Genomic DNA, 24,680 nt, shown 5'->3' on the forward strand with positions numbered 1-24,680 from the left:
ACTCAGATAACACAGCAGCACGGTTCTTACTTGACACACTGTTTCTACACACTTACCTTCTCCAGACACCACTGGCCCTGTTCCCAGATGGCTCCCTACCACCTTTTCTCAGATTCCAAGCCTCCAGTGCCTGGCCTCTGCCTTCCTGGCCATCCTACTGCAGACCCAGCCACACTGGCTGGGGGCCCAGGGCCCTGCACACAGGGGGCTCTCCAGGGTTTCTAAGACTTGCCCTTCAGTGAACTCGGGAGTCATGGAGCTAGTCTGGGACTTGTGGGTCTTTAACCCAGGCTCTTGAGTTGACTTGGTTCATGCCCTTCTCTTGTGAGACCTCCTCTGGCCTGAGGGGCTGTTATGGAGGCCAGATGTGGTGTGGCTTAGTCCCCATTGATGCAGGCCACAGCTATGGGCCCAGGAACCTGTCAACCAATGGTCCTCAAGGGGACCTTCCACAGAAGTAGTGAGAATAAACTTGCAGGCTTCCCTTGGGAAGATATAATTTAGAAGGCCCTCCAAACGTGTATCACTCATTGTGCCAAACACCAGCATGTCCATGTCAAACTAGTGGGGTCTTCTGGACCCTTCGTGGGAGGGTCAGCTGGACCCCAGTGCCCCCTACTTGCCCACTGGCAGCTCGGCAGCCTCTGGCTGGTTCAAGTGGTTGAAACCCCTCTCTGTGGTGTTTTCTTAGTGAGGCTCCATCTGAGAGGTCAACCTGCAGCTCAGGAGGCTGTGTGTCCCTGAAAACCAGGGTCTCTGGGCCTTCCTGTGAGTGTGCCGTCCAGGCACTGTCAGGGTACAACTAAAAAAGGTCTTCTGCAGCCAGGCGTTCTTGAGAAATGACTCTTGTACTCATTTTAGTCCAAGAAGATGAGGCTTAAATATGTTGAAAAATCAGTATATTAAAAACAAGTAAGGCAATTATTATTTAACTAAACTTCTTCCACAGCTGGTCTGAGCGATACTGTTTACAGAACCTCAGGGCTGGCTCTAAGACCTAGTTATAAAAATATCCTTCATTGATAAGGGAATGAGTAAAGTATGCTTTTTTGAAAAACTTGGCCTGAATTGCTACTATTTGGTGATTTTTTTTTACTTACATCAATATTTTCTTTTAGAACTTATGCTCTGAGGCAACCTCAAAAAGACGGCTGTGTAAAGAAAAAAGGAAAAGGGCTCCTAATCCCACTGGTTTCTATAGTGCCTTTCCAGCAAGAAACTCTGAATACTCCCTGGGTCCTGCTGGCCACATCTCTGGACAGGGGTACCCCCAACTTGGCGTGCACAGAGACACAGCCCCTTTATACCAACTCAGTTACATCAAACTCATATCTAATACCTATCCCGCACCAGGCATGTGGTTGGAACATGGTGTACCGCCTTGCTTAGCTTGGCCATGGTCCCTCACCTCACGGAGCTCACAGTCTGGCTCACCAGGCCAACCCCAGATCTGCGCACTCAATATCCTGATACATGTTGCAGGGCTAGGATGGCGGGACAGCAGCCTGCAGGCCCCAGGGGCTATGCTGAGGATTTGTATCCATGTTATGGAGGCCTCTCTGGTGCGAAAACAAAAGGGTGCTCTGTGCTACCACTAGATTTTCTAACTCTATCATCTTACTTCCTTCCCAGTTGTCTTCCCTGGGCAGCCAATACCATGGTAGGAGAGAGTGATGGCTACTTTTCATGAAAACATTTAAACACCACAAGGGCTTTTGTGTCACAGGACTTTTGAACTACTTCAGTTGTAGTTTGGTAAACCCCAGGGGGGCTAAGTCCCAGCATGACTGAGTTATTCAAGGAGGATCAATCAAAATCTCCATGTTTCCTAGCCCCACTCAGCCTTTTGACCACCAGGGGGCGCTGCTGATGTACAAGAGTTTAGACTATGCCTTGCAGGCCATTCAACTTGAAGGTTTCCAAAGCAACAAGAACCACAGCAGAGTGTCAATGGGCACGGCAAGGAAGGCTATTGGTGACATGACCACTCCTGGAAGTGGGGAAAGTGACTCCAATGCAAAGGACTCTCCAGAACACTCTCCATGAAAGCCTTCCCCTCATCCGTAACATCAGACATAAACCCCAGAGTGGGCCGCTCTGTTTCTTCGGTGACCCCAGTGCATCTACTACTTCACCTACCGCATTTATCTAAAAATATCAGTCTTCCTCTATGACACCAGGTCACAGTCTGTATCTTCTCTCACATGTGGGCCTGACACATGTTGGGCCCATTGTTTCCTCCAGATGGGCCTACACATGGATTGCATGGATGCTGTAGCCTAGATGTGACTTCCTGCTCTTTCTTAATAGCCTCTGCTCTTATCATGATTCCCAGCTTTGCGCCCCGTTCTGTTTAACCATTTTGTTCACTTTTATACTTCATATCTACTCCAGAAAGGGAGGGAGCTCCTATCAGCCTTTCACTATATGATATTCTAGAGTTTGACCATCATGATAGCTTACCTCCAGAGATGGCGACCATCAATGTCTTCCCTCCCAAAACACATGCCACTCCTCACATCATGAGGTGCAGTCTTATTCCACACCCTGGTATTTGGGTTGGCCTTAGTGACTTGATTAACCAACAGAATGTGGCAAAAGGGATGTTCTGGGACTTCCAAAGCTGGGTAATAAGTCTTGCAGCTTTTGACTGGGTGTCTTGGAATGCTTGCTCTGGGGAAAATCGGTTGCATGCTGTGAGAAGCTCAAGCTACAGAGAGAGGTCATACGTAGGGACTCAGGTTGACAGCCCCAGCTGAGCTCCCAGCTGACAGGTATTATCACCTGCCAGCCACGTGAGCGAGCCATCTTGGATGTCCAGCCTAGTTGAGTCTTGAGATGATTCCAGCCCCCGGTGACATCTGACTGCAAGCTGATGAGAGACTGCAACTGAGAATTGCTCAGTGAGCCCTGTTAACCCACAGAATCACGCAAGATGATAATAAATTGTGGTTTTAAGCCACTAAGTTTTGGTGGGTGGTTTATTATGCAGCAATTGATAACCAAGCCTTTTGAAATAAAAAGGGATCACTTCCAAACAGGGAGAACATAACTTCTCTCTATTCAACTCTGATGGTGTAAGAGCAACGCAGACTTCTCACTGAGCACTCGTAAAAGCTTGATGAGGGAATAGATTAGTATATGGTTAGCTGGAAGGACAAACGTGGTACCAGAAAGCCTGTGAGGTCCCTGATGGCGTCTTTGTCCTCTTCAGGGCACCGAGTACCAGGCACTGCCTAGAGGAAGTGTCTGAGCAATGTCAGAGTGGAAGTGAGTTAAAATGTCCATCCTTTGCTGCCTCTGTTTTTATCAATAATCATGGTTCAGAGATCTGACTTCAGCAAGAATACCCAGCTAAAGACTTAGATATGGCTGAGTATATCTTAGAGAGTGTTCAGGTTAGGAAAAAACCCACACAACAGATTAGATTACAAAATCTGTTTCTGCAGCTCTATTCAGGAGCATTACCTTAAGACACTGCAAATGCTAACCTCCACTACAGAAGTCATGGCTGACTTCTCAGGGTTTCCTTCCTTTTTATTCCCCAAACCATCTTTTGATGTACCTTCTTTATAACACAAATCACTGTTGCTTCTCTATGTTTGCAGCCCTCACATACTGACAAATCTTCAACATGCACCCATTTGTTGGATCATTTTTCTTCTTTAACACTAGAAATACCTGCTTCCAAATGCTGGCTCCCCTTTTTTGAGTGCCTTGGTCCATGTTAGGGAGGCAATCATGGAAGTGGAATGGGCATCAGACTGAGGGCTGGCAAGTGTAAAGACTCAAACTCCAAAATCAACTTGGCCACAAACTGGTTGGATGGCCTTAAGCCCCTCTCACTGGACCTGTTTCCTCCACAGGGAATGAGGGGTTGGGCTGGATGCTTCAGGTGAAAGTCTGTAACTGTGCCTGTTGCAGCCTTACCCCCCTTCTGCTGTCTGCTGAGGCTTTTCCCAGTTGGCCACTGCATCTCTCTCTCCATCACTGCTACTGTGAGCCTTTCAGGTTTGTGTGCTATGAAAGAAAAGATTTTTTTTTTCCCCTCAGTGACCCTCTATGTCATACATTTGTGCTATTTCTGTTTATCTTCATAATAATGAGAAGAACAAAGAGACTCCACCCCTCTGCAGCCTGGAAGCAATAGCCAGTGACTAGCTGGTAAGCTCACCACTCTCTTCTGCTACTATTCTGCACAGCCAACCCTGGGAAGTGCTAGATTTTAGTCATCATAGCTAATTTCCATTCCACTGTGAATGTTTCTATCTAAAAGGACAGAGAATCAAATTTTACTACAGGAACTAGAATCAGAATGTGAAAAAGATGCTGGCTCAGAACAATATTTATTCAACTGAACAAGAAATCAATCAATAATTGGCAAAGTTAATAGCTTTTTACAGAGCCATCTCTCCTGATTAAGACTTTCCCGGGCTTCCCTGGTGGCGCAGTGGTTGAGAATCTGCCTGCCAATGCAGGGGACACGGGTTCGAGCCCTGGTCTGGGAAGAGCTCACATGCCACAGAGCGACTAGGCCCGTGAGCCACAGTTACTGAGCCTGTGCGTCTGGAGCCTGTGCTCCGCAACAAGAGAGGTCGCGATAGTGAGAGGCCCGTGCACCGCGATGAAGAGTGGCCCCCACTTGCCGCAACTAGAGAAAGCCCTCGCACAGAAACGAAGACCCAACACAGCCATAAATAAATAAATAAATAAATTAATTAATTTAAAAAAAAAAAAGACTTTCCCAACTGAACAAAGATTTTTTGGCTGTTGTTACTGTTTATAATAATATTTTCCAGGGTTAATTTTAGTCTTCAAATTTAATTTTCATACTTTTTCATCATGTTTGATTACTCAAGAAAAACTCACTTTTGCCTTAACTTTGAGCTTTATTCTTGCAAACACTTCAATGGAAAAGAACTGAGCCTTCCCCTAGGCTGTGTGTCCTCTTACTGAGGTGGAGATGCGATGGCTAGCTACCTCGGTGGCAGCATAGCTGCAACCACTGCTCCAAGCAGGGACTGAAGCCAGCCAGAGAAAAAGATTTGGAGGTAGGACCCCTCGAGTCCTTGGTGCTAAAAGCGCAGGTGAGCATTCTCTAAGTCACAGGGCCGCTTTCAAAGACATAGCCACAGATGAGAGGAGGACAAGTGGGGCCCATGAGGCTCTCTCCTCTCCCTTCTGCAAGCAGCGCCCTGCCATCCTTACCTCGGGCACTGGAAGGGGCAGAGGTAATCATCTGGGATGGTGCTGAATGAGTGGAACTCAGGCTGGAGGAAGAAGGGCTTGCCTGGGACGAGGACAGAACAGAGACGTTGGTGACTGAGCCCTGGTACCTGGGGTTGGGATACGCGAGCTGCAAAGGGAGAAAAATTAGCAGGATAGAGGTCTGAATGGCCAGGATTGTAGACTGGCCCAGAGTTGGCTTCTTCATGCCATGAGGTGCCCAGACCCAGTGTCTGATACTGTACCCTTGCCCTGATGGAGGCCAGGCTGATGGCCAGCACTAAGGGTCACCTATAACCCCAAAGGAGCAGGGCTGTTGGGTAGACTCTAGTGATGGTGCCCATGGAGGAAGCAGGACTTAGCCATCAGGAATGCCAGGCAGGAAGGCAATCTGTCAGAGAAGCATTCCCATGGGATCTCTAAGAGCAGCCAGGACTGAAGCTAGATTTCCTTCTTGGGAAAGAAGGCCTGGGAAGTGCAACATGGGATGGTGTGGAGGGAAGGCAGTTTTGCTAGCTCTGGGTGTTCTGAATTCAGGAACAAGAGAACTAGGCAGGGATGCCAGTCCTCAGGCCAGCAGAGAGGTGAATCCTCTAGGTATGGTGCCCTGGTCCATTCTCCTTGGACAGTTCTTGTACCTGCATGTGATGGTACAGGTCCTCAGGAGCCTCGCCCATGGAGCTGTCACCCAACATCACCACGTTTCCAGCTTCGCTAGATGTGTGTGAGGAGAGAGAGGATGATGAATGGCGGCCGGTCCCCATCAAGTTCATGGGGCTGTGAACAAGAGTGGGAGATAGGGAGGAGTCAGGTCTGGAGCTGAGACACTTTGCTAGGTGGTGGGGGGAGAGTCATGGGTGTGTATAAAACAGTCATCCCCAAGCCTTAGCCATCACTGGTTTGGATGGTTCCATAGCCAATGCTCATACCCATCTGAGGCCTGGAGCAGTCCTGAACCCCACCAGGGGCCCCTAGTCTGGGAGGGCCAACCGTAGCTTGGCATAGCCTCGACCTAGAGTTAAATGGTTTATGGCCACTCAGTCTGATGACATCAGCAGTGTCGCAGGAGGAATGAGAGATATGCTGAATCAGGTCAAGGATCCCAGGTCCTCCTTGCTATGGGGTGTTTATCTGAGCCAGTGCCCACACCCGGATGGGATCTGCTCCTAGGTCAGGGTGTCTTCCTGGTTTGGGGAAGCTATCAAAATAGCTGGCTGTGAACCATCTGTTGGCCTCCTTCCATTTCTGTGGCCACAGGCTTGCCAACAGTTCTCTTCTATCAGTTCTAGGCAGCCCCCCATTCATTCATTCCTTCTCATTTGCTGAGTACCCCTCTGTGCTGACTTGCTGCTCACATTGGAAAACAAACCCAAGTGAGGGCTCCTCTCCAGGGTCATCCCCTGGCCTGGGCTTCCTGCCCTGGAGACTTGAAGTCTCCCCAGTGGAGCCCCGGTGACCAGGACTCCTGAGTGCAGAGCAGGGACACCTTGATGTTCACATCACCATGTTGTCCTCTTCCTTAAAACCAACTGGTGATCCTCATTCCCCCTGGGATCAAGTCCAAAGGCCTGAATGAACCGAGCCCATCCAGAGCTGGTCCTGGCCCTCTTCCATGCCCTGGAATCCTGCACTCCAGCCACTTGGCTCTACCTGGAGTGCTGACCAGACTGGCTTGCTCATATCTTGAGGTGTCTGCACATGTTAGTGACTTTGCCTGGATCTCTTCTGCCCAGCAAACTTCTACTTACCCTTCAAGACTTAACCCAAATGCCCCCTCCTCCGTGTTCCCACAATACCATGTATACTCCTCTGTCACCCAGGATGACTGGATGCAGACTGTAGATCCTGTAGCAGGAGCTGTGTGTTTGCTGTGCACATGGGTAAGAGGGCATGCGCGTACACACAAGCACTATTTTGGACTTCCTTGCTCTGATCTTTGACATTCAGACTTACCTTTGTGGAGGGGACCCTCCTCAGCCCTAAGGCCATACCTGTGCCGGTGGGTCATCTTGATGTTCTCTGGGCTCATGGGGCTATGGGATGCTAGGACATTTCCCCGTGGGGTGCTGGTGCCTGAACATGCAGGACTTAGCTTGTCCAAACCCGGAAACTCCTGTTGAGAAACGAATGCCCCTTCATAATAAATAATTAAGAATAAATAAGTAATTAAGAGGTGAGAGGGAAGAGCAGGCTGGTGGCAGGAATGTAAAAGAAAAAATAATCATATACTGTTGGCTGAACCTGAACTACTGGCTTCTTTTGGGCAGTGACCCCTTCACGACTAAAGCACCCTCCTAACCACACTGCAGCCTGGGGCAGAGGCTGTGAGGCCTAGGTCAACCCACTAAGAGCTCATCTGGAGTAGGCTGAGGTTGGTCTGAGTTCATAAGAGTGTGTTAACAGGCATTTCTCACTATAGGAAAAGTAGAACAAGAGCTGTGAAACAGGAGAGGAAGAGCTGATTATCATCTGTCAGACAGTGGACACCTCTTACATAAGAACTGGAGTTGGGTTTTATTGGATTGCTAAATGGCTCAGTTCTCAGTGACCTGGGTTAAGTTGTCTGTGACACAGTCTATGGGGAGACAGGACACAAAATCCTGATGCAAGTAATTGGAAAACAGTACAGTTCTATTTTTGCATAATTAAGTATGTAGACATCTTGGCACAAACTTTTGATCCCAAATCCTCCTGGGTGACAGCACATTGGTTTGTGTCCCTATTTGTGACTCTGAGGAAACAAAGCACAACTGTCCAGGCTTCCTGAAGTCCTTCACAATCTGTGGGCCTTAGGTGCACTGGGGATGTTTCTGAGCTTGCCCTGAAGAAGCAGGAGGTTTTCCACTTCCTTCTTCCAAAGCATGCAGAAGGCTGAAATGTGCTTCTGCAGCTGGAGAGGACACCTCCATGTGTACCCTGGAGAGCCTGAGGTATGTGGGCGAGCATTTTGTGCCTTTTCCTGCAGTGACCTGACAGCCTGCATGCTAGAGAGCTCCCCCAGTGGCCAGGCTCTAGCTTGCCTGGGTCACCTGCTGTGATGGGGAAGTTCACACACAGAGAGACCAGAAGTTTTCGCTCAAGACCACCTGAAGCCTACTCTCAGCCAGACAGCATTCCCTGTAAGACCCCTGGAGGGAAACTAGCCCTGGAATACAGACCCTGCTACTGCTTGTGTGCATCAGTCCTTGGGTCAAACCCTGCCATGGAGACCTAGGAGGCAGGTCAGAGTCAGGGAGATCTTCTGGGGCCTGGGCCAGCCCCAGAACCTACCTGATCCTTCTAAGAGAGGCCAATACAAAAGTACTGCCCACCCTAGGCTTTCTCAGATGTGAGCCTGGGTCATCAGACATGATGGAGGAAGAGGGAGGGAAGGGAGGCAGGGGGTTAAAGAGGAAGGGGAAAGAGAGGGGAAAGAGGGAGAGGGAGGAGAGAAGGGTGGCTCAGGCTATGCCTTACCTCTGTAGGTTCCTGGGATGAAAAATATCTCCAAAGAGATCCCTGCATGTGGGCCGTAAACTTTTCCTCCTCATATGAAAACCTCTCTTCACCAGCACAGTGCATTGAAAAAAACATTCTCTGTCCTTGAATATGACTCCTCCTTAGGGAGGAAGTGAATAAGAGGATCCTGGGTGTCCTTCTCCTGGCTAGAGCACCCACCTCTGCCTCCTGCTATCCTGTGGTGGGAACAGCTTTTCCTTCACGTTTGCCTCTCCAGCCCCTCTTCCCACCCCCCCTTCCTCTGGCTTGCTGCACAGGTCTGGAGGAAGTGACACCTGGTTATACTGCAGCAGGGACAGGACAGGGATCAGCTTACATGGTAGAGACTGGCCCGCATCATCTGGAACTGATCAATCAGCTTCTTATGCAGAGGGCGCATTTCTGGGTGCACGAACTTCTCATGAACTGCCAGCCCGACTCCAAGAACATGAACCTATCAGGGTGATAGACAACACTACTCTGTTAGCCAGGGAGCAGACCTTGGGTGCTGCAGCTATCCAGCTATCGTGTGGTGCCTAGCCTTTCCCTCCTAGACACTGGCCTCTAACCCCGGCAAGACATACCTGCTCTTGCATGAGTTCCTTGAGCTGAGTGATCTTCTCAGCATCTCCTGGGTGCTTGGTGATGTAATCTTTATCAAAGAAGGCCTGTGAAAGAAAAGGCCAAGTCAGGAAGACTCTTCCCAGGGCTACTACTTAGAGTCTGAAGGTGCCACCTGAAAGGTAGCCGGGCTGCCTCCTAACAGGTACACACACCAACGTACCTTCTAGCTTGGCCTGCTTGAACCTCCGGCAATCACAGATGTGTTTTTTTGTGTCTTAAGAAGGACCGAAGGTGACCAAGTAATCTAAGCCTGAATGCTGGTCTCAGCCCCTCATGGAGCCTTGCTGGCTTGGGTAGGGCAGGCAGGGCTGGTGGCCAGGGTGAGGGGACTAGTCTCTTAGCCAGCCCACAACTCACTTCTTGTGAAGGGCTGGGCTCTCAGGCTCCTCTTGGAGGCCACTTAACATCCTTCCATAATCAGATGGATTACCCATCTGTCAGAGTTCAGAGAATAAAAATGAAGAAAAGGCCCCATCAGAGAGCTGTGCAATGTAAATAGGGAGTGGCATGGAGCTTAAAGCCTCATCCCAGGACCATCCTTGGCCAGCTGAGGCACAGCCAGGAGAGGGCTTGTTGGGAAGGCTTCCCTCAGAGGCTGGAATCTCAAGAAGAGGCACCTGAGAACTGCTTTCCCAGCCAGGGTTTGGTCTGGGACCCCAGCTCACCTCTTGGTAGCGTGCAATGCCTCCGTTGACAGCAGCGTCAATGACGCCATTCAGGCACATGCTGAGCAGGTTGACGTTGCCGTGCACCTGCTTGTGCTGATACTGGCTGATCAGGGCCCGCAGCTCCTGGTTCTTATTCTCAACCACCTGGATGGCATTCTCCAGGGGGCTCACCTCCACCTGGGGACACACATCAATGGTGTCATCCCAGGCACAATGTCAACCCCTCCCTCATCACAGTTCTGACAGCAGGGATCTATGACCTGTGACTCTGACTCCCCGCCCTTGTTCCTGTGGAGTTGGGACTCCCTGAGCCCTTTGTAATTTCCTCTTCTAATCTGTAGGCACTTAGAAGTACAGTAAATAGAGAGGAGCACCAGTTCTGAAGTCAGAGGTCTCTGGCTTCCTGAACTTCAGAGAATAGTTTCTGCATTCATAAATTGTGAGAAAAAAAAATACCTGGTGCCTAAGGGTGTTGTGACTATTCAATGAGAGAACGAAGGTGCACAAAGCCTCCAGCACAGGATTGCCTGTGGCAGCCTAGGCCAGATAGGCGGCCTAAGCACTCTTTCTCTCCTCAGCCCTTAGAGAAAGGCCCCCAAAGCAAGAACTGAGGAAGCAGCTGTGAAAATCAGCCCCATCTGAAACGTGTCTCACCAGCTCCCTCCTCTCCACTTCGAACCACCGAGAGATGCCAGGCAAGCTGTGGGTCAGGGTCAGCGTGGTTCGCTCGATCCACAGGCTCTGCAGGGAAGGCACAGGTAGGTTCAGGCCATTAAGTGATTTTTACCACGCCCTGCCTGCCCGAAGGGTGAGACACTGATGAGCTCCTAAGAAAGTGGGGCTTGCCCCGGCCTCGCTATAAGCACTGCCCCCACTTCCCTAGATTTGTTCACCTTGAATTCATTCTCCTTGTCCTTGGGGCCTTTGTGAAAAGGCCTGTCGTACCGGAACTTCCTCACATTGTTGACGCGGTAGAAGCTCTTGACGCGATCTGGGACCCTGTCCATCTGCAGGACGTCCACATAATCTGGAATGGGCGTCACTGCATAGATCTGCAAGTCTGGGCAGGAAGTGAAGGAGAAACCCAGAAAGACTGAAAGAGAGATGGACCTGAGTGGCTGACCCCTGTCATCCCCCCAAAGGAGAGAAGAACACCACAGCCCTTGTTCCCTACTGGCAGCAGCAGCATTTCAAGGGGCAGATCAGACCCAAACACAGACCGAATCTCCCTATCTGCCCCTCTCCCCGCTCCAGCAATCAGTCTCCTGAGCACTCAGCCAAGGTGAGATGTCAACAGCTAGGTGTTCTCCAGTGCCCCTTTAAGAAAGAAGGGAAAGGGGTCAGGAGAATGCAGGTGCCCACCCCACAGAAATGAAAAAGCTGCAAGGGCCTGGGCCTGCCCACTGTGGGTAAACTGTATTTACTGCAAAACAACATTTTAACAAAGTACTCTTTGGGATCTCTGTGGCGAGATAACATATGGGAGTCTACCTGCCCTCCTCTCTCTGGAACAAGCTTGCCACAGTCATGGCGACCGTCATGAGGTCTTCAAGGAAGCTGTGTGTGGGGAATGAGGGGCAGGCCAGTGTTTGCATTCAGACTTCCAAGTGCCTCAGACCCCCTGTCTCCTCCCCCATCCCCAGAGCTGTGCCTCAGTCCTGCTGGCAAAGGCGCTGGGTAACAACAGATGCACGTGGGAGTAGAGCAGGACACAGAAGTGGAGTATCCCTGTGGCAAGAGTCCACAGTGATTGCTGCTGGCTGCCTAGGCAGGCCCTTCATAGGGCAGGGTGGGGACTCAGGTGCTGGCAGCAGCCAACCAGAGGGATAAAGGTCCCCCTGAAGCTCAGCTGATGACCAGGTCCCCATGGCTAAGGGCATGCCACGGCCCCTCTGTGAAGCACAAGTGCCCTGCTAAGTGTCAGTCAGTAATGAGGACACACTCTGCTTCAGGACTTATAGGTAACCTGGCCTGTTTGGCCAACGACATGGCAGAGGGGCAGCTGACTGGGTGGGCCTCACCTCCCAGGATCCCAGCCCTCCTTCCCCTACTAAGTGTCAAAAGATACACTGGGCATCACACTGCAGGATGGTGTCATCAGGGTGGTTGGGGTGCTGCATGGCGACAGCCTGTGGGAACTCGCTGAGCATCCTCTGCTGGAAGGCCTCCAGCCTCTCGTAGTCGTGGCCACGGCACACGTATTCTTTGTTCTGCCACAAACGGGAGAGCACACTCAATGCCTCGCCTGCAGCCACCCATCCCCTGCCTCCTCATCCCACAGACGTGTCCTAGGAACCCCTGTGGCAGGCATGGACACAGCACTAAGTCTCTGCCTTAAGGGAAACGATGGTCAAGAAGGGTGAGGGACAGCAGAAGGGAGAACTGCACTGTGGTGTGACAGCCCGGGGTGGTAGGTACGGCAAAGGCTGCAGGAAGCTCGAGGGAGGGAGGGCTCTTCACACAGGAAGGGATGCAAGTGGGGAGGCGGGGTGAGATTTTGGAAACAGCCATGCCTGAAAAGAGTCCTTAGAAGGTCCACCTGGGTTAACGCAGTAGAGAAGAGTGGGGGGCAATCTATGTGGGTACGGTGACAACCAGGGCCACAAGCCAAGACAGGAAAAAGCACAGCTAGAAAGAAGGTGCTTGTGGAGAACTGGTGGGAGGGTGAGTGAACATGCCTGCAGGTGTGTGCCAAGGAGTATCACTATGGGTACCACCAAATAATTTAGAAAAAGGGGTGATCAGGTGTGTGCTTTTGTAGGATCACTTTTGTCAGCTGGGAGAAACAGTCTAAACGTTGCCCAGTGTCCAGTGGGCATTTATCAACCTCTCTGGCAGCAACTCCTTTGCAACCGTGTCAGCAGAACATCATTCCAGCTACACATTTCTTTCTTTTTTTAAAAAAATAAATTTATTTAGTTTTGGCTGCATTGGGTCTTCGTTGCTGCGCGTGGGCTTTCTCTAGTTGCGGTGAGAGGGGGCTACTCTTCGTTGTGGTGCATGGGTTTCTCATCGCAGTGGCTTCTCTTGTTGTGGAGCACAGGCTCTAGGCACGCAGGCTTCAGTAGTTGTGGCACGTGGGTTCAGTAGTGTGGCTCGCGGGCTCTAGAGCACAGACTCAGTAGTTGTGGCACACGGGCTTAGCTGCTCTGCGACATGTGGGCTCTTCCCGGACCAGGGATAGAACCTGTGTCCCCCACATTAGCAGGTGGATTCTTAACTACTGTGCCACCAGGGAAGTCCCCAATTACACATTTCTTAAAACCTCATGTTACATCACACTTGGTACAGGTTAGGTCTCAGTTTTTTTCTTTGTGTATGGAAGGCATGACAAGGCACCTTCAACCCTGCTGCTCTGTCTACCTCACAGCTGGTCAAGAGTGAGTGGCTGGAGGAGGCTCCTCTGAAGCCCTCTGGTGACATCTGTCTGCCTGCCTAGTTGCCTCACTAGATTCACTTTGGCAAATGGTGTCAGGCACTGGCAGCCCCTCTTGGCATGTCTTCAGAGGAAGGGGGAGAGAGAGGTTCCACAGGGCCAGCCCTACGCTTCCCAGTACAGGGATAATCACAGGCCAGGCTGTGGATGACCTCAGCCTTTTTGGAATAGGATTTCTGCCCACTTTTCACTTCTTCTCTTACTATGGGAGAACTCAGCTAAGGCTAGGCCACAGGTCCAGATGGATCAGAATGGAAGGGCAACACTGGAAGGGAAGTCAAGGTCAGGAAGAGCAGGCTGGCCTCTCCAGTGGAACAGACAGAGGACAGAGACATTTCTAAGTCTCTTGCTTGATAAGGAGAACTGACAAAGAAGGTAACTGTTTAGAACTGGCCTTTTCATATCCACTCACAAACGTACAATCCTCTCCAGTGTCTGTTCATAAGTCAAATGAAGAGAAACAGAAATTCCCCCAAGGAGGGTGGGCTGGATGTTTTCCTGTCTCCATGCAGATTAGTAGATAATCACATTTGTGAAGCAAGACGGGCAGATGGTCCAGAGAACTCAAGCTGACAGAGCTAGAGTAATAGATGGCCTATGTGGGAAGGTGAAAGAGTAGCCTAGTGTTCTGGGGAAGACCAGCAGGAGGAAGGCACAGAGCACTGACTTTGAGGCTGGTTGCTGCTTTCAAGTCTGCTCAGGCGAGAGCCCCAGCATCTCTACATGAGACAGATCTGGCTGCCACTGCTTTCCATGTTGCCCTTGCCATTTATAAAGCAAACGGCTACCTCCACTGGACTTATTCCATTTGCCACAGATGAACTGAGCAGCTGAGGGAAGGGAAGGCAGCATGTAGCCAGGCCAGGCAGATTTGTATGCATGAAACATAGCTCCTAGTGTGGAAATGAGGATGGACTGATGGACGATATTTCCTAACACCTCTTGTTATTTTTCCTCCATTACTGGCACCCTTGAAACCACGTTTGAACATTTAGACTGTCACTTGAGAACACTGTATGAATGGCTCAGATGCAGGTTCTATACCAGGTCCTACTTGTCAGAAAGCTCTGAGAGCCCTAAGACACTGACATTCCCTGTGACATGAGCATGAGGGGTGGGAGCCAGGTGGAACCATGATGGAGACCTCCTGCTTGACAAAGACAGAAATGGGGAACATCAGGGCCTGATTTTGTATTACTCAAAATAATGATGTTTTGGAGTAAAATCTGGTGGATGACATACAAATTGTGGGACTAAACAAGGAGAATAAAATGACAAGCATAATTTGCAAAGATAAAATGCGAAAGAAATAACTTACAGGGCTAGAATCATTAGCTTATCAAAGGGCTTTCTAGAGATGCTTTTGGTTTCTAATTCTTGTACTATTCCTTCTTTCTCTTTTTTTTTTTTTGCCTGCTTTCTCTTCTGTTGACCTCTACCCCCACTGCTGTTGTATGATCTATGCTGATGGGGGCAACAAACATGCCACTTCTGATATGCCTGGACTGGATGGTCCCTAGAGAATGAAGGAGGTCCAGTCTCCTGAGGAGATCCTCTACTCATTCACATTCTGCTACTATAAACACTCCTGTGCAATAGACTTAGAGCCTTCCGGGGATCACGATCAGGCAGAGAGTGCTTGCTGTCCCTATCACTATTGCTAGTTCCTGTAGAAATCATTTTCTTTTTAGCCTATAATGATTACTGCCCAAGAAATCTGCATGTTGACCTGCCTTACATCTGAAATGTAGTCAACCTGGACTTTGTTGCTTAGCAGACTGGCTTTTTTTAAGGAGCCATTAAGCTCAGTTGACCTTTGATGAGATACCAAGCTTATTATTGCTCACTGGCTAAAACAATTTCTCCAGTAAGATAAGATCCCAAACACATCAAGGGAATCCTATGAATTTTCCCAGCTGATTCCTGGACACTGAACCTTAGTATGATACTGGAACTGGGGACAATCGGAGCTACTCTTAGGTCTCAACTGCAGCCCTAGGGCTCTTTCATCAGCACAGCTTCGTTTAGGTCATTTGAGAACAGCAAATCCATATGGGCTACAGCCTACAAGCCCAGGCTGACTTCTCCTGGAGCCTCTGGGTTGTGCTGATTAAAGACAAAAAAAATCGCAACTGTTTAACTGGTGTCAGTATGTCTATGCTCAGTCATTCCTTCCACTCTGTTTATATACCAGCTCAGCCTTTCCAGCAATGGTGGAGGAAAATGGCTGTAATCATCATGGGCCAGAGAACTGGCTGCCTAGGAAAGGCTTTCCACAGCCAAATCCAATGTTTGGCAGCTCCCACAAACCCCAGGAGCAAGGGGACTATCCTCTGAAATCTCTCAAATCAATAATTCTCCACCCTGGCTGGACTGCCTACTGTTGAGGTCAGGGCTGTACTGATGTCCTGTCTGGCTGAGAATAGTCACACTGGAGGATTCCAGGCACTGGAAACAAAAGTTGGAAGGTTTCTAAACATACCTATGGGACATTCTCACACCCTGGTCATTTCCTGCAGGAACTTGGCTGATTTGGTAAGAAAACCACCCTCATACATTCCAGGTAGCTACAAAACAGTACTGCAGAGAGAAACAGAGTCTAAAGTTGGTAGCTAGTCCAGTCAAATTAAGCCAAATGCTTTTTGTTGGCTGGTCAGTCCTTCAAAAAGATGTGTTCAGTAGAATAGGAAAAAGGTTAAAAAAAAAACAGGTTATAAATAACTTACATGTAAAATATGATAGAAGTTCTTGTGACTACCTGAATGGACTCACCCGAAGGAAAAAAGGAAACTTCCTGCCATAGAAGCCGACCCGAAAGAACTCAGGCTCCAGGCGTTGCTGCTCCATGATGTTGTCATAGTAGCTGGCCTCCATTTTCTGTGAACGAGAAAGGAAGTTGGCTTGACTGCTAGTTGGCTTGACTGCTAGTTGTGTTGGTTGGCTTGACTGCTAGTGGTGTCCAAAGCAAGTTCTCCCAGGCCTAAGTAGACACTGTCTTTTGGAAAGAAAACATGGTGACTCAGTCTAGATAAAAAGTGAGCCCCTAGCCCTGATCAACCTCTCCCTGGGGAACTGCCTGATGGAGAGGAAGTCTTCGCTCCCCATTGTCCCCTGATGGTGAAGCAGCCCTGAGAGGCTGCTTGGAGTGTCCTTCCCAATGAGTGGACTCAGCCCCACAGAGACTCAGACTTCCTGTACTTTCAGGGGTACACATTTAACATGGACTTCCTTTTTTGCTCAGGAATTCCTGGTTTTGACTGATACTCACTACACCAATTGAGTATAAGCTAGTGTTGCTTATAGGTGGCACCATTTTCCATCAGTCCATCTGCATTGCTCTTGTTCATTTATCATCTGACTCGATGCTAACAGAATGAGGAAGGCTTAGTTACCAGCATCACTGGTACTGGTCCCAATTTAGGAGATTTTTTTTTTTTTTTCAGTAGGAGAGAAACTTTATAGTGGTATTCACAGATTTGCAGATTTTCAAACATCTTAGGATCCATTCCATGAGAAGAATGTCATTGGTGTTTTTTGTTTTTTGTTTTTTTTAATAAATTTATTTATTTATTTATTTATTTATTTTTGGCTGTGTTGGGTCTTCGTTTCTGTGCGAGGGCTTTCTCTAGTTGTGACAAGTGGGGGCCACTCTTCATCGCGGCGCGAGGGCCTCTCACTATCACAGCCTCTCTTGTTGCGGAGCACAGGCTCTAGACGCGCAGGCTCAATAATTGTGGCTCACAGGCCCAGCTGCTCCGCGGCATGTGGGATCTTCCCAGGCCAGGGCTCGAACCCGTGTCCCCTGCATTGGCAGGCGGATTCTCAACCACTGTGCCACCAGGGAAGCCCAATTTAGGAGATTTTAAACTTTAAAAGTTGAACTAATATCCATGATGTCTGGTATTACCAAGGTCAATAAGTTTTTTAGTCTTGGCTGGCCTGGCTTCAGGTTCAGAAAAACTCACTGAAATCTGACTGGGAAGACAGCCCTAATGCACTCAATCAAGCCAGCCTGCCAGGGGGGAGCGGCCTTCAAAGACCAGTCAAAAAGCTATTGCTAGAGAACCACATCTATTATATAAGCCCAAATCCTGATCAGGATCAGGGAACACAGAAGAGCTAGCCATGCTGACAAGGGTGCAGGAGGAGGATGAACTGAGATTCCTGACTTCTCTTTGCCAATGACCTGTTACGATTTAATACCCAGCACCGGCAACTAGGAAAAATTTGGGAGACCTTCAAAGTCCATTTCACTTAATTTTGAATATTTTTCATCAAAGAAGGGAAGAAGAACTTCCTTTACTTGGCTGCTTAGAATTGACCATAAGCCAAGGCACTGAAAGATCTTATAATGTTTTCAGATGAAGCATACCTGAACAAAATCATTTCAGGAAAAGCTTCTTCATGAAGTCGAGCTGCCACTGCCTCCTTGAAACCCCCATCCTATCCTGTGTATACTGCTTCTCCCTTCCTTGAGCACCAGTGGCCCTTGGGGTCTGGATCATACAATCATTTGTCATGTGTTTGTTTTGGTTCCCCAGCCATAATGCAAGCATCTTGAGAGCAGGAACCTTGGCTTTTGCTTCTCCTGTACTGTCCACAGCACTAAACCAAGGGCTGGGTCCACAGTAAACACTCCCTTAGAAGTTGATGCCAGAAAAGTGCTAGCACCTCCACTCAGGGTTGGGGTGGGGGAAGGGGCAAAGCTCACCCGAATCCAGCTGAGGCTCTGATAATCATAGAGGCTCTCATACTGACACGCCAGCTCCCTGCACAGTGGGATCCCAAACTCCCAACTCTGCATCAGAAATAGGAAAAAGGCTTCAGCACCTCAGGCAGCCTCGGAATGGCCCAAGCCCACATCAAACATATCAGAGGGCACAACCAAAGGCCTCCTGCAACTCATATGTCACAAAGAACATATGCTCAAAACCAATTTGTGGAGAACACATAGCACTGTGGTTTTCTGGCTTGAGGCATAGCTTTCAGGTTTCTACTCAAATGTTTCCACTTCCAAGAGGCCTTTCCCTAACTACCTTGTCAAGGACAGGCACTACGCCAACCATTCTTTCATTACTCTGAAGTTATCTTGTATAAAAAAAGTATTTACTTTTTCAAATTGAAGTACGGTTGATTTACAATATTGTGTTAGTTTCAGGTACACAAAAGTGATCCAGTTATATAAATAAGACTATATATATATACACACATGCATACATATATTTTCAGATTCCAATATTACTAGATATTGAATGTAGTTATTACAAGATATTACAAGATATTGAATGTAGTTTCCTGTGTTATATAGTACGTCCTTGTTGTTTATCTATTTTATATATAGTAGTGTGTATCTGTTAATCCCAAACTCCTAATTTATCCCTCCTCCACCCTTTCCCCTTTGGTAGCAATAAGTTTGTTTTCTATGTCTGTGAGTCTGTTTCTGTTTTGTAAATAAGTTCATTTGTATAATTTTTTTAGATTCCACATGTGATATCATATAATATTTGTCTTCTCTGACGTACTTCACTTAGTATGATAATCTCTAGGTCCATCCATGTTGCTGCAAATGGCAGTATTTCATTCTTTTTAATGACTAATATTACATTATATATATAATATATATACATACATACACATACACACACCCTCCCCCCATCTTCTTTATCCATTCTTATGTTGACAAACACAGGTTGCTTCTATGCCTTGGCTGTTGTAAATAGTGCTGGTATGAACATTAGGTGCATGTATCTTTTTGAATTAGAGTTTTTGTCTTTTCTGGATATATGCCCAGGAGTGGGATTGCTGAACCATGTAACTAAAACTAACTCTATTTTTAGTTTTTTAAGGAACCTCCATACTGCTCTCCATAGTGGCTGCACCAATTTACATTGCCCCCAACAGTGTAGGAGGTTCCCTTTCTCCACACCCTGTCCAGCATTTATTATTTGCAGACTTTTTTTTTTTTTTTTTAATTTTTTTTTTTTTTAATTAATTTATTTATTTATGGCTGTGTTGGGTCTTCGTTTCTGTGCGAGGGCTTTCTCCAGTTGTGGCAAGTGGGGGCCACTCCTCATCGCGGTGCGCAGGCCTCTCACTATCACGGCCTCTCTTGTTGTGGAGCACAGGCTCCAGACGCGCAGGCTCAGTAATTGTGGCTCACGGGCCCAGTTGCTCCGCGGCATGTGGGATCTTCCCAGACCAGGGCTCGAACCCGTGTGCCCTGCATTAGCAGGCAGATTCTCAACCACTATTTGCAGACTTTTTGATGCTGGCCATTCTGACCAGTGTGAGGTGATATCTCACTGTAGTTTTGATTTGCATTTCTTTAGTAATTAGTGACACTGAGCATCTTTTCATGTGCCTGTTGGCCATCTTTATATCTCTTTTGGAGAAATGTCTATTTTGGTTTTCTGCCTTTTTTTTTTTTTAATGGTGCAACCATATTTTTTGTTTTGTTTTAATATTTTTTCTTTTCTTTAACATTTAATTAATTAATTAATTTTGGCTGTGCCAGGTCTTATGTGCGGCACACGGGATCTTCAGTTGTGGCATGCATGCGGGATCTAGTTCCCCGACTAGGGATCGAACCCGGGCCCCCTGCATTAGGAGCATGGAGTCTTACCCACTGGACCATCAGGGAAGTCCCTCTGCCCATTTTTTGATTGGGTTGTTTGTTTCTGATATTGAGCTATATGAGCTGTTTGTGTATTTTGGAAATTAGGCCCTTGTCGGTTGCATCATTTGAAATACTTTCTCCCAGTCTGTAGGTTGTCTTTTCATTTTGTTTATGGTTTCCTTTGCTGTGCAAAAGCTTGTATGTTTGATTAGGTCCCGTTTATTTTTGCTTTTATTTCTTTTGCCTTGGGAGACTGATCTAAGAAAATATTGCTACAATTTATGTCAGAGATTGTTTTGCCTATATTCTCTTCTAGGAGCTTTAAGCTGTCATGTCTTAAATTTAAATCTTTAAGCCATTCTGAGTTTATTTTTGTGTATGGTGTGAGGGAGTTTTCTAACTTCACTGATTTACATGCGGCCGTCGAGCTTTCCCAGCACCAACTGCTGAAGAGACCGTCTTTTCTCCACTGTATATTCTTGCCTGACGATTAATTGACCATAGGTGTGTGGGTTTATTTCTGGGCTAAAAAGTATTTACTTTTATGTTGTATTAGTCTCAATTAGATGATAAGCTGCATGAGGGCAGGGATCCTGTTTACATCCTTTATCCTCAGAGCCTAGAACAGTGCCAGCCATGAGCAGGTACTCAATAAAGATTTATTTAATGAGTTAATGAAGGAAACAATGACTTTTAAATTAAGATCATTTAAGCTTAGAAACAAGTATGGAAGCTAAGTAGGAAGTAGCTACCCAAGGGCTTGGTAGTAGGTGTGATAATTTCCTTTACAGAAATATTCAAATCTTAGAGCAGGCTTCAGATAATCCTTGCCTAATCACGGCTCGGGCTGTTTCTGTGGTGTGGCTCCTATTATGGTGACAGGCTCATCTAACAGTGGCCTTCACTAAGGGGCAATATTGTGCATTTCCTCCTCTTTTTAATACAGTGCTTTCTCTCTTGGCGAGATTGGGAATCAAAGGTTTACTTGACATTTTAGCCAGGCTCTTCTCCCCAACTTCTAAGTACTAATTAAATTTTTTTATTATAGGAAAATTTTAAACATATAGAAACATAGAAGTATGAACCCCTACTCATCGTTGGGTGGTACTCATCACCCAACCTCAACAATGACCAATTCATGGCCAGTCTTGTATCATTAAACATCTCATCCACTTACTCCTCCCCATAGTTTTGGAAGCAAATATCAGATATCATACTATAATTTCACCCATCAATATTTCAGTATGAATGTTTAATAAGGACTATATTAAAAAAATAGATTTGAAATAGCATCAGGGAGAAGGACAACACTGTTTTATTCAGGACTGTGTTTCTTTTTTTAAAAATTTAATTAATTAATTAATTATTTTTGGCTGCGTTGCGTCTTCGTTGCTGTGCGCGGGCTTTTCCTCTAGTTGCTGTGAGCGGGGGCTACTCTTCGCTGTGGTGCGCAGGCTTCTCATTGCAGTGGCTTCTCTTGTTGCGGAGCATGGGCTCTAGGCGCACGGGCCTCAGCAGTTGTGACTTGCGGGCTGCAGAGCGCAGGCTCAGCAGTTGTGGCGCATGGGCTTAGTTGCTCCGCGCCATGTGGGATCTTCCTGGACCAGGGCTCGAACCCGTGTCCTCTGCATTGGCAGGCGGATTCTCAACCACTGCGCCATGAGGGAAGCCCAGGACTGTGTTTCTTATCCTTTGAAGAAATTAACGCCATATGGATTGAACTGCAGGACCAATTAAAAATGTTGAAACAAACCAAAGAGAATTTTAAATAGACCCTGACTCCCTGCTCCGAAACAATGCCTCTGCCTCAGTGAGCTAGAAAGCCTCTTGTACCCCCACATCACAGCTTTTAAGGGGGCACATGTCTGTCCTCTCTCTGGCTCCAAGTGCTGCTTGGGCAGGTTTCATTGAAGGGCCCACAGGAGGGTCTGCCTGGCAGGCAGCTCCAAGGGGGCTGGCTAAGCAGCTGAGCTGTGTGCAGACTGCTAGCCAGCCTGTAAGGAGCGCCCAATGGGGAACTGCTCATTTAGGTGATGAGGAACCCATGTGAGGCTAAAGGCGCTTTGTCTGCTGACAGTAGCTCCCAGTAAAGCAGTTCTACTCTCCTATTAGGATCAACGCTTATCTGCCTCGCTGGCATCTCTGCCCTAATTTGTAGCCCTGCTGCTCCAAGCCTGCCCCCCCAACCCCCAAGTGTGAGCCAGGGCACTCTGTCAGCCTTGAGGGTTGTGCTGGAATGCTGGGGGTTTTGAGAGCTACCTCGGAACACAGGGAGGGAACGCCCTGCAGATACAATGCATCCCATCTACATCTTCTCTCTTGGTGTCCTTCCTTCTGGCAGGAGGCAAAGCCAACTACACAACTACTAACCAGTGTCTGAAATCCAATCACTTCTACCAGCTTGGGCAGATGTGTGTTTATACATCCTTGTTGCCCCCACTGACAGGGATGGCACAAAAGTTGCACTGACTTGGCTCACTCTACTCAAACTGGAAAGGAAGGCAAAAGCCTGGGACTCCAGACTGTCAGTCTTTGTACTTCTGTCTACACACAACATTTTAGAAGCAACAGACTCATTCCTTCAAAGCAGTGTGAACAATAGCAGCCCTCAGTAGTAGAGCCCAAGCCCACCGCCACGTGGAGGGTTGGTTCAGTCCTGATGGTCTGTATGCCTTAGGGGTCAGAGGCCTCCTCCCAGCTTCCCTTTCTGTCTGCTCCCTCTTCCTTGAGATGAAGGACCAGCTCCCATCTTCATGCCTCCCTTTCCTTCTTTTTTTTAAAATTTATTTATTTATTTTATTTTTGGCTGCACTGGGTCTTCATTGCTGCGCACCGGCTTTTCTCTAGTTGCAGAGAGCGGGGGCTACTCTTCGTTGTGGTGCGCGGGCTTCACATTGCGGTGGCTTCTCTTGTTGCAGAGCACGGGCTCTAGGGCATGTGCCCGTGGGCTTCAGTAGTTGTGGTGCATGGGCTTAGTTGCTCCGTGGCATGTGGGATCTTCCCGGACTAGGGCTCGAACCCATGTCTCCTGCATTGGCAGGCGGATTCTTAACCACTGCGCCACCAGGGAAGCCCAGGAGCACTTTTCTTGTATCAGCCAGGTTTTGCTTTTCTGGAGGCATTAGAAAAAAAACCCTGAATGCTTTCAAGAGAACTGGTTAGCCCTATCCACTGGTTCCGTCAGGTATGAAGGTACAGAAACAGAAAAGTTGGACCTTCTGTATGAGCCCAAGAGAATGATTGTGGTAAGTACCCCTTTGAGGATGCGCTCATGAAAGGGCTCACTGAGTGGTCTGTTCTCAGCACAGAAGCTGCTCCCCCAGCAATTCACACCAAAGGCAGGGCTGCTAGAAGGAGTGGGAGATCCCTGAGAAGGTAGCCTACGGAGCCTCCCAGTCCTTCTCCCCTTCCTGCTTATCCACAATACTCAGGCAGGTTTTGCATTACCTTCCCTTGTTCATACTAACCTTTAAACCTGCTTTCTTAACACTACTGTAGTGTGGGGTGAAAAGGGGACCATTAACGCTCACGTGTCCCACTGCTGGGCTCAATCAGATAAGCATAACTCTACTCTGTACTCTACGCCCATGCAAAGAAAAATAAGCTAATATACTAACAACACTCATGCACACTCACACCATGCTTATGCCATTCCCTCAGAGCCGGGAGGGCTCGCTGGGCATATGGGTAGGTGGCAGCTCCAGGTGGGCTGGGTGCCAGGAAGACAGACCTAAAAGTGTGCTGGCATGGGGCCCTCCGTCCATCTCTGGACCAGCAAGGAGAGGAGGCTTTGGGCTGGCACTGTGGCTCAGTCATGTGTGGCCGGCTGACAGCTAAGCATGGGTCTCCTTTCTGGGCTAGGTGAAATGAGAGCTCCTGAGGTTTTGGAAAGGTTCCTGCTTACCAGTGCGTTCCCTACATGGGTGAATGTTTTTGACAAACAAAAGTCTCCCATGTTGTGTAAAACTGATGAATGTTTTCTGATTTATGGGCAGAAGTTATTAATGTTTAAATCTTTCTTTTTTATGATAAAAAAGCTTATTTTAAAAAACCAATTTCCATTCACGTCTGGAGTTCAGCCACTATAGTTCCCTGAACAATCCTGTTTCAGCTTTTTAACATGCTCAAAGCTGAGTAATGAGAGAACACCTTCAACAAGTTACACAAGCCCAGCCTTTCCAGTGTACAGGCCATACGTGGGTCAGAGGGCCCCACAAGGAGCTCTCCCAGAGATTGGAGCAGAATGGCTGGGAAGTCCCAAGGAAGCCTGAACCAATGCTGACAATGCCTGCTAATTCCACAGAATCAGGTTGAAGAGAGAATAACCCCAATGAGAGGAGCCCAGACTATGCTGTAAGGAAGGGAAATCCAAGACAAGAACATGTACCCGTAAGAGGCAGTACAGGCCTCCGTTGGCTGTGGTTAGAATCCATTAATTTTTACAGCTCACATTTTCTATAGCAGAGTAGGAAGCTACAATAATTTAAGTAAATCTAATAAATATAAGCAGGGGGCCCAGAAGCCCCTGCTGTTGGAGCATTAGTATTTACAGATGTGCAAAGCTGGTATGTGGGGTTGTCTCTTACATCCCCAATCTGGAATTGGCTTCCAAGCCACAGAATTAAGCTGTTAC

At 48.0% G+C, this 24,680-nt stretch overlaps 1 protein-coding gene across 5 annotated transcripts in view; it reads right to left on the reverse strand.

Moving 5' to 3' along the window:
* The window catches only part of DOCK3 (dedicator of cytokinesis 3), a 403,408-nt gene that overhangs the window by 7,829 nt on the left and 370,899 nt on the right, over positions 1-24,680 (reverse strand). For 3 of the 5 annotated variants that reach the window (XM_057555412.1, XM_057555413.1, XM_057555411.1), the window contains exons 39-49: positions 18,143-18,229; positions 16,204-16,308; positions 12,064-12,205; positions 10,889-11,055; positions 10,650-10,736; positions 9,993-10,172; positions 9,288-9,371; positions 9,041-9,157; positions 7,218-7,339; positions 5,865-6,003; positions 5,209-5,356 (exon numbers count right to left, since the gene is read on the reverse strand). In XM_057555412.1, coding sequence (XP_057411395.1) covers positions 5,209-5,356; positions 5,865-6,003; positions 7,218-7,339; positions 9,041-9,157; positions 9,288-9,371; positions 9,993-10,172; positions 10,650-10,736; positions 10,889-11,055; positions 12,064-12,205; positions 16,204-16,308; positions 18,143-18,229 — 1,378 coding nt within the window. Of the gene's footprint in view, positions 1-3,930; positions 4,021-5,208; positions 5,357-5,864; positions 6,004-7,217; positions 7,340-8,723; positions 8,825-9,040; positions 9,158-9,287; positions 9,372-9,992; positions 10,173-10,649; positions 10,737-10,888; positions 11,056-12,063; positions 12,206-16,203; positions 16,309-18,142; positions 18,230-24,680 lie in introns of those variants that run through there. The other 2 variants (XM_057555410.1, XM_057555414.1) reach the window with 2 other exon arrangements.

The sequence above is a fragment of the Balaenoptera acutorostrata genome, chromosome 10 (assembly GCF_949987535.1).
Source record: "Balaenoptera acutorostrata chromosome 10, mBalAcu1.1, whole genome shotgun sequence".
Taxonomy (NCBI): Eukaryota; Metazoa; Chordata; class Mammalia; order Artiodactyla; family Balaenopteridae; genus Balaenoptera; species Balaenoptera acutorostrata.